The sequence below is a fragment of the Sesamum indicum genome, linkage group LG7 (genome assembly GCF_000512975.1).
Source record: "Sesamum indicum cultivar Zhongzhi No. 13 linkage group LG7, S_indicum_v1.0, whole genome shotgun sequence".
Taxonomy (NCBI): Eukaryota; Viridiplantae; Streptophyta; class Magnoliopsida; order Lamiales; family Pedaliaceae; genus Sesamum; species Sesamum indicum.
The window spans coordinates 3,694,470-3,704,856 of NC_026151.1; the positions used below are offsets into that span (position 1 = coordinate 3,694,470).

Sequence of the window (10,387 nt, forward strand, 5' to 3'; positions counted from 1 at the left end):
GTCGCTATATATAACGAACGAGTCCTCTCACCAAATCCCATTTTACGGAAGTACCCTCCGTTGAGCCTGGAATGTTCGGGACAAGAATGGTCGTCATTGTGCGTTAACAATTTGCTAAGTTGAGGCCCAAAATCGCACTTCTACTGGCTAGGCCAAATTATACATTTAATCCCATATAATATACGTTCAATATTTTTAATCCTCTATTTTATGAAATTTAAAAATAATTAACATATTTAGTTTCAGAAATCCCATAAAACAGATGATTAAACGTGTCAAGTTTTATTAATTTTAAAAATTTTACAAAATACATGACTAAAAATATTAGACTCCCAATTTTATGAGACCAAAAATGTAATTTTTACGAATAACGTATGTATGTTTTCCCAGATACATGGTGTAATAGTATCATAATCAAAATCCAGGAGTGTATTTGGAGGGGAGAGTGGTCCATATTCATTGGCTAACAATGTATGTTCATCACAATCATGTCTAGTTTAACTGTGAGTGATAATAGCGGTCAGCAAAATGAATGTAGACGTGATTGTGGATTATGGGGTCAATGTTTTTGAATTGGCATACTAATTAATCTCTTAACAGATTTTATTCCATAAGTGCTTGAGCAAGATTTGACTTGTTCACTTTATATCATAATTTGTCATTTCATTTTAGGTAAATTATGATAAATTTACCTTAATTAAAAATATTCTTTTCTAATTTGAAAAAAATTATAAATATTTTAACTAATACTTCTCCATAGATTTAGTATATATTTGTTTATTTAAATGTTGTTGAGAGAATAATACCGTTGGACAATGATATTTGAGTTTACGAATACTATAATAATTCAAATGAATTTAAAAACGGTTAAAATATAATTTATTCTTTTGTGATCTATGAAATATTTTTTAAAAAAAAAACTCTCTGATTAAAATAAGAAAAAAAAAACATTAAAAGACCTCCTATGTAGTTTAAAATAGGGCAAAATATTCCCTCAACTCCTACGATGTGACACACTACCGTCCAGGGGCAATTTTCCATATTTTAGAAAATATAGGGGTTTTTAATGGGATTTTTTTATATGTTAGGGTTCTTTTTTTATTTTTTTATTTTTTGGGAATGTTTTATAAATTATATGGGAGTAAATTGTAGTTTGTTCAAATTTAAACGTACTCGGGTTCTTCATAGAAAGACTCAATTTACATTCACTAGCACTACAAAAATAATCAATATTTTCCTACACTAATGACAACAACTTAAAAACTGTGGTATATCATGATTTATACTATAGTGAAACAAAACAAATGCGCAACTTTAAATTTTTTTACCACGATTAATAAACATTTGCCATAATTTTTAATTCTAGCCAAAATATTTGTCATGATCTTTAATTATGGTTAATATCTTGGTTTTACTAGCAGAAACAATGTCCAATAGTCCTTATGCAACCGTGATTAATTTATATTTTTATCATGATTTTTTCTCTGGACCATTATAATTATCTATAATAAAAAAAATCATAAAGTTATTAATTCTTCTACGCAATTAGATCCTATGAGATCAAACTTCACGCACACACACACACACACACATATATATATCACGTGTATAAATTATGTCATCTACACGTAGAGGCCACAACAGTGTCTCAGGCCATGTACTCCATTTCGAGAGTCAGACGGGCATCAACACATCCCTCATTCTGGTAAAAGTTGCTAGGATGCTTGAGTGTTGTACTTGTACAACTTATTTTACTATTTACGAAATTTATCTTTAAACTTGCGTCATCTACTTTATTCAAGAAAATATTTTGTATACATAATATTGTATATGTTAAATGAAATAAAAAAATGCAATCAAAATAGAAACACAAAATCAAATTTGATAGGTAGATAACATAATATTTTCTTTAATAAATCTCCTATAAATTTAGACAAAACCCACAATACATATAGAGGGGGGAGAGGGGTGGGGGGTTTGGGTTGGTATATGCCCATCATTTTATTTATTGATATCAAACAAATTGGAGAAGGTAGTCCTCCACGGTCGTGTACTTGACATCAGGATACAGCTCCGAAGCCTCAACTCCGAACGATGGATCAATCTCAAAATAGGTTTGATCTCCATTCACAAATACCGAGTGGTTGATGGCCAATATGATGTTTATGGGCATCGGAGACTCTGCATCCAATACAATTACACAAAATCAAATTAATATAAAAAAATATATACTTTTCATTGCCAAAAAATATCAGAAAATCGACACAATTCAAGAAAAAAAATATTTTATTGCAATAAAAATTTTGTGGTAGAAAACAATCGTCGCATATTACAATGGAATCTGCAACGGAATTGCGACATCCACTAACAATGAAATGTGTCGCAAAAGGACGACCAAACTTTGTGACAAGAGTTTTGTCACAATTATCATTATAAGATTTGATGGGAGTTTGGTTAGAGTAATAGTTCAAAAATGTCAAAATTTGTGACAGACTGAACTTTGCGTAAAAAAATACTTAATCCTAAAATTGGCAATAAAATTGCAACGGCATTAATGCGACAAAAATTTGATAACATGTATTAATGAGAGAGACATATATAGTTGTAAAATTATCGCAAAATCTTAACAAGATCTTTTACTATTACCTGTTGATCGATAAATTATAAACATGCAACAACTTTGCCATTGAAGGTCCCTCGTAGCAATGGTTATATATAGCTAGGATCAATTTTCAATGCCTTTCGTGACAGAATTAGCGTTTGTCGCAATGCATATACTTGTCATCCAATACAAAATTGTCACACGTTGCAATTTTTTAATCTCTAACAACTATAATTACAAGTATAATGGTTATAAATCAGAGATTGTCACAAAATTTATCGCGGGTCGGTGATTTATAATAATTATATTTTAATATATATATATATATATATATATGAAAAAATACAAGTAATCCTCTTGTGATGCTACAAATGAGCAAATTATCCTATTATGAAAAAAAATAGCAATTTACCTCTCTGTATTTTTAAAAATACATCAATTTACCCCTGGTATTTTTCAAAATGAAGTAATTTACCTCCGTAGACATGGAGGTAAATTACTTTATTTTAAAAATATAGAGGATAAATTGCTATTATTTTTTTTATATGGGTAATTTGCTCATTACAATATCACGGGAAAATTTATTACATTAAACCATATATACATATATATATATATAGAGAGAGAGAGAGAGAGAGAGAGATTGTTGCAAACCAGCAATCTGTTTGAGAAGTTGGTGTTCAGGAACATATGATTTTTGGAGGGTTTTCCCAATCAGCTTCTCCCACAAAGCAACAATTTGATTGAAGGAATACGTGTTCATGGTAGGCCTTACGTAGAGGGTTTTGTTCAGGGCTCTTGGATCATCCACTGCTCTCATGGTGTATGTCGCAATGTCACGTTCATCGTTGAACACACCTGCAAATTAACACAATATTAATGTTGTGAGAATGTTGTAGAATTCTCGAGTTTGGTCAGACATCTGCCCTTCAATACGTGTACGTACGTTTTCGATTCCAGTTAGTGTAAAATAATATGGTGTTTTGGTCAAACTTATTAATCAATTTTGCCTTTTGATGTCTACGTGTTATCCATAATTACGAGCATTTTCAAGGACGAATTTATCCCTGAGCAATGAGAAAATAATAAAACAAGATAGAGATCGCGCAATTATACTCCATGCCGTATTTTACTTAACTCGTTACGCCAATAGTTGATTAAGCATCTGTTCGGCCCTGTGATTGAGTAAACCAAATTTTGTGTTTGAAAACGTAATTTTATACTGTTTGATTCCTTTTCTCAGTAGTAGAATTATATTATGTCAAAAATCATATTTTGATAAAAGTTACAATTTATAGCTGTTAATTACCTAATCACCTACTACACCAGTTGAGTTTTACAAAAATCACCTAACGTGATGTCAGCTCTGGAATCAATAATTATATAGTCAATTAAGAAAATTGTAAATTCAAACTCTGTAATCACTCCAAAATCAATTATACGGCTGTTGCACCAAATTGGACTTATCCGCATCTCAGAGCTAAATTACGTACTTTGTTTTACAGAAATTTAACTATTTGAACTTTTCAAATTCTAAACGTAGAATCTAATTAATTCAAGCATTATTTTTATTTTTAGTATAAAGTCTTTGTCAAATATTAGTTTTGGACAGAGAATACCTTTGGCATTTCCGTCTCCAAAGATGGTAACTTTGTCTCTAGGTGGAGGGGGCAATCCTGGCTGCATCAATGTCGGAAGGGAATAGCCCGCAAAATAGTTGGAGGAGACATAGGTGTAAGGGATGCCTTCTGCCTCAATGGCTCGTCGGATCCCAACCTTAACCGCCCATGCTGATTTTGCAGGCTCTACTGCCCGTGCACGGTCCACATCGCTCCCAAACTCCGAGGGGAGGAACCTCTGAATATACATGGATTTAAGCCAAGAGATTAGAGAACACACAACTCTCTATTTAAATGTGCATACATAGAAAATTATTAATTAAATTGATGAATCAAAAGTATTATTATTTGTGGAAGAAAAAACAAATATATAGTGGATGGCATTTTAGGTAATTCATATTTTTTTAATAGTTATTATAAAAATCTCCCCCATAATAAATAATTAATAATTGCAGCACCCTGGATAAAAACTATCGAGTTCTTTTAATTTTAGTTAGTATGCATAAATTAAAAAAAATGTCAATAAAAATAAGTAATTGAAAAAACATCATTTAATGAAAAAAAAAGAAAGTATATTTAGAGTTATTTTAACACATGTACATTTCGACAACTAAAATTAGTTATTTCAAAGTCTTCCCAATTTATAAAAAGTATAGATCATGTAGAATATTATAGACAAATACATGCGACATGTATAATTTTTTTTCTTTTTTTGAAAAAATAATAACGACTGACCTTAATATTTCCAGCTTCTTTAATTGCAGCAATAATATTAACCTGATCAGCCAACTGCATCTGTCCCATTGCCGATATCACAACATCCACTTGTTTTATTGCATTTACCAGGCTCTCATGATCATTCAAATCACCCTGTCTCAATACAAACACATATTCCGAACATAACTACTATGACGTCATTTGCTCAAAACTCGTTCGAGTTCGACTTAAATAAACTAAAATAATAATAAAAAGTTCAAGATTGGACAAGAATTAATGTACTCATACAATGAGGATAGTGACACCAGAGTTCTTGAATCCTTCGACGAGATTGGCTTTCGCAGGATCAGACACAGTGCTTTGCCTCAACAAAGCAAAGGTGGGGTGCCCGGATTGAGCACTGGCTTCTACTATGAATTTACCAATATACCCCGTTCCCCCTATGATCAGAATCTTGCTTTTTTCAGCCATTTTACTGCAAAGAAAAGAATTATTACATAATGAAATTTGGACATGTGAGTTGGGTATTTATAAGCAAAGTTAAACTACCAAACTCTCTTGTTCTTGCAAGTATGGTTGGTGCTTGGATTATTTTAACTTATTTTTTAAGATTCTTTGAGGGTCCTTAGTTGTTGGGAGCTCAATCGAAATTTTTTTCTTATTTAAATCGGTCTAATCGAATTAAATTAGTTGCGTGATTGGTTTGAATTGTACATCAACCATATGATAATGTGATTATATAATTAGTTTAAATCTGATCAAACTCGATTCGAGTTAAAATATACTCACTTGAGAACACTTGTATTTGGTTCTGAATTATTTTTCGATCGAACGTATGATAACTTATGAGAATTTTTTCAAACTACATTTCAAATATATTTATGATAGGAGAAGATTTCAAATTAACATAAATTATGTTATCAAGCCTTTGAGTCACTTTGACGCAAGTGATTGGTCGGTTGGCCTTTTGCAAGGTGATGCATCTCCACCATTTGAAGTATACTATGCATCAATAAAATGTTAGCCCTTTTTAATTTTTTAAAATAATAAATTTGCAAGTGAAAATATATTTGTTTATATTTTATTTTTATTAGTAATATTTTTATCATTGTTTCTTTTCCGATTGTTACTTTATATATATATATATATACATATATAATTTTTTTAGTTGAATAAACTATCAATATATATGTATATATATATAAAATGTATTGTTATGGGATCATTGAAAATTTTATGTCAATAAAAATATAATTATTAATTTTATCTAAATAAATAAAATATTGATTTAACAACACTAACAATAAAGAATAAAATTGTGAGTTTCAATCAAATAAATAAAATATGTATCGGTTTGACATTGGTAACAATAAAAAAAAATTACATCTACCAATTCAGATATATTTTTATTTTAGCAGGAAAATTCATAAAAAAAAAATTAAAAACAACAGTTTCCATTTGAAAATGAGTCTGTATTTTTTACTAAACATTACGACTAATATATTAGCAGAGGAAGCACACTCGACAGTTCTAATTTTTTATTATATTTATTCAATCAAATTAAAGAAAAAAATATAAAATAAATAAATCATATATATGCCTGAATAAAAATTTGTTGATAAAACGAACTGATTAAATGGTTATTTTATACATATTTGTGGGTATTTTAATCCACAACTAATATATAGACATTAGGTATACAAAATTTTTACTTAAATAAAATACATATTATGATTTTTATATACGTATTATTTATATATTAAAAAAATAAAAAAAATACAATAGTATTTGAAATAAAAAACACTCTATCCGACAGTTGACCTATGGTTTTCCATGAGACGTCCTATTCCAACCAAGGGTTTCTAGAAATGCAGTATTTCATTTTCAAGAATATTAGGTAGGAATATATAACTTATATAATTTCCTTTTCTTTTTTTTTTTTTATAATTTGTAACATAGGAATTGTTAGGTAAAAAATAAAATTTTAAAATTATAGTATTTCGGCACGTGGTCCCTTTAATAGTATATGAATAATAATCAAATCAGAATGCAAGTTTCAACTTAGGATCATGTCTTCTCAGGACTATTTTAGATGTACAATCTTATTTCATTAATGTATTTTTGATAGAAGCGACAATTAGATAATTAAATTTGTATTTCAATAAGTTGAGCAATTGAACAGTACATTGAAATAGATTACAATAAAATTACATAAAGTGGTAACAAATACCTATATGTTTGGTGCGATTCGAACCGGGCTTGTTCATAATATTAGATATATACTAATATTTAGTTTCGATTCTATCATCTATTCTGACTGCAGATTGACGATGTTTTAGAAAATTGTTTTGATAGATTATAAACGTGAGCAAATGACATAATGCAATAGATAGGTAGGTTCTACAATCTGATAATGACAATGAATGTATACTATCATCTCATGTCGGATGAATACAAAGAATATGAACATTATGTAAGTTTTAAAAGTCGTCTCTTCTTACTAAGTTGTCTCTTTAAAGACAAACCCGTAATATTTTGAGTAAAGCGAGCCAGTATTAAAATGAACAAATGGACGCCACATCATCTAAGTATATAATTAAACTTAAACCTTTGTCTTCTGAAAACCTTAGAACTTGGAATTGATTTCGCAGGCTTTTCATGCTGGGAAGTTGGGCCAGGGCTTTGGTATTGGGGCTGGTGGGCCTTAGGTTCTCCGCCCGAATACTACGCCTTCTAGCAAGCACTAAGATTGTTCGGCCTTGTTTGGTTATATTTTCATCCTCAATTTTGATTTTTAGTATATTTAAGTGAGTTTTTATTTTTGTATTGAATTTTATGTGGAAAATGAGAACATATTTGGATTTGTAGATTCTTGTGATAAGTTTTCTTATATAAAAAAAAATGTAATAAAGTGAAGATGTGTACTAATGTAGAGCGTTTGGTACTAATCTTTTTATATGACAATACGTGATAAAATTAAAATATATTTGGATTAAAGTTTTTGATAAATTTTAGTACGAAAAAATAAAATATTTTATAATGATTTTTTATGATGCCCCTCAAATATTTTTTTCTCAAAGCCCAAAGCTCATGAAGTTTACCCCATCAAGTAGCTCAATAGGTCTGGCCCTGCTGACCCATGAATAAAGTATTAGACTTGTGGAATGTTTATCTTTTTAATTTGGCAGGCTGAAAAAGCAAGCTCAATCTAGTAACGCGATTCAGCATACAATAAGGACGACACGTCACACATATTTATGATATTACCGGACATGTAATGCTAAAAATTATTCAACTAATGTTGCATAATCCGGCTAAAATTAGTTGCCTTAGGAGCAAGTAAATGGATTCTCGGACTTTCGAGTTGATTAGGTAAAACTAGGTCAAAAGGGCATATCTTCGTCCAGATAAGTCCAAATCATGAAGCGATTTCTTAGTTATTTAGCCAACACGTGCAACTTTCTAACGGTGCATGATTTACCCTAACTACTCGCAAATCTTGCTCTATAATTGCCTAAAAGTTGAACTTTTGTGCATTCATTTTGGTAACTAAGTGTCTCGTATTGTCATTTTTTCAGAATTTTAGCTACTTTCAAGCTCACTTTTGTACTCCACATGGATTTTATCACTCCATCACCATATTCAACTATTGTTCTCACATTATTTCAAACTTTTCTTTTGTTCATTTAGTAAAATCATTACCGACTTAAGCATCAAAGTGCTAACCTTTGATTTGCAAGTTAGTCCCCCTTTTGATCTTAGAATTTTATTGAAATTTCTTTGACTGTTATGGTGCTGCTAGACTCCGATCCACATTAATTTATTTTACGAAAAAACATATTTTCTGGGATTTACAGGTCATTTATTTACAACAATCAAATAGTGTTATTACATAATTTTTTAAATATATAAAATTATGATTTAAGGAGCGACTTATCAAGCAGGACAGTTAGTGATCCACTCGCAAACTCTTTTAAATCGACGGTACATGCTCAGTACAATGCAGAAGTCGAAATTAATTAAACTAAATAAAGATAAATTATCAATCTCTAACTCCTTACCGAATTCAATACATTGTACTTATTTCCTCCAATAATCAAACTGCACATTATAATCCATTACATACCATCGAACAATAATTTTCCAAAATATCATCAACAATATAATCAATTGTATACCATCAAACATAATTTTTAAAAAATCTCATAAAAAATATAACCAATCACGTAACATCGTACAATAATTTTAAAAAACGTCGTAATCAATCTATTCTAAACCTAAGGATGTCAAACATCAAATCTTGAATGTCTCATGTATTATATACACATATATAGTTCCACCTAGAACCTGACTAGCTTTTTTGAGGTAGGGTATGGGGCATAGCATGGTTGTCAACCAGATCAAATGAAATTCGATTCATGTCAAGGGATCCAGCTCTCGATTGTACATTATTGTCAGCTGATTTCCCGAATTGGCAATACCTTCCAAAAGCAAGAGGATGGTATTGGTGCGAACTAACTTGTGGGCTCGATTGATTCGTGTAATAAAATTATACATGATAAAATTAAGTGAGATAGGAAAAAAAAAAGATAATTAATTTTATTTTTTATTATATAGTGTTCGATTTGACAGATTATATGTATGTACGATATTTCATGTGATAAATATACTATTGTATTTAGGTGAAGGAATTACAAAATACGAATAAATGTTATAAAAAGACTATTATGAATATCATTTTTTAAGTTATTTTTATTTGATTATTGTAGCTTGTGAATAATTAAGAAAAAATTCTCTCAATATTTATTGAAATACAATTTTTAAAATAATAATTCTTTTGGAATATTTCTTTTCTTTTCTATATTCCTATGAAGGAGAAGTTTAAAATAAACATTCAATAAAAGAGAGAGAGAGAGAGAGAGAGAGAAGGTTTATTTTATTTAAAAAAAATATAAAAAAATTCTACTTTTTCAAATTTAATAACTAATTAAACTCAAATATTTTTCAAAAAAATCCCAGAAAAATGATTATAGTACTTTTTATTATTAAATAATTATGATTTAAAATATATTCTTTAAAACATGTATGTATTTCATAAGTTTAAAAAAAAAGTCAAAGTAAAAAATGGGGCGAAGAAATTTTTAACCCTACATTAGACTAACCGATGAGATGGTGTACCCAACGTCTTAGGTGGAAAACACTAACCTATAAATTAGGATTGCTAAGGCCGCGCTAGTATTAATATTACTGTGAATCAAATATATGACTATGCACAATGGAGAATATTATCTTACCCAATCACACAAATTAAATGTCAATAAATTACCTAATTTGGATTCCACTGCCAATGATATTTATAATGGGTATTTATCTAATAAAAAGAAAAAATGGGTCCACATAAAGTCATGTCGCAATTTCAAGAACTTGTCCAACTCTTTGGTCACTCTTT

General features: G+C 29.6%; 1 protein-coding gene across 1 annotated transcript; it reads right to left on the bottom strand.

Annotated features, from left to right (window-relative positions):
• On the bottom strand, nt 1,876-5,431 carry LOC105166128 (isoflavone reductase-like protein). Its single transcript, XM_011085365.2, has 5 exons — nt 5,227-5,431; nt 4,957-5,091; nt 4,222-4,459; nt 3,257-3,460; nt 1,876-2,181 (listed from the first exon to the last, which is right to left on the bottom strand). The coding sequence occupies exons 1-5, from the start codon at nt 5,407-5,409 to the stop codon at nt 2,015-2,017; spliced, it is 927 nt and encodes a 308-aa protein (XP_011083667.1). The 5' UTR covers nt 5,410-5,431; the 3' UTR covers nt 1,876-2,014.

What these genes read in the sequence shown, in the direction of transcription:
- LOC105166128 (XM_011085365.2), bottom strand. Translation starts at nt 5,409, where the DNA reads ATGGCTGAAAAAAGCAAGATTCTGATCATAGGGGGAACGGGGTATATT. An exon ending in AAGAAGCTGGAAATATTAAG is followed by an intron (nt 4,460 to 4,956) that starts GTCAGTCGTTAT and finishes ATGTATATTCAG; the next exon opens with AGGTTCCTCCCCTCGGAGTT. An exon ending in TGGAGACGGAAATGCCAAAG is followed by an intron (nt 3,461 to 4,221) that starts GTATTCTCTGTC and finishes GTTAATTTGCAG; the next exon opens with GTGTGTTCAACGATGAACGT.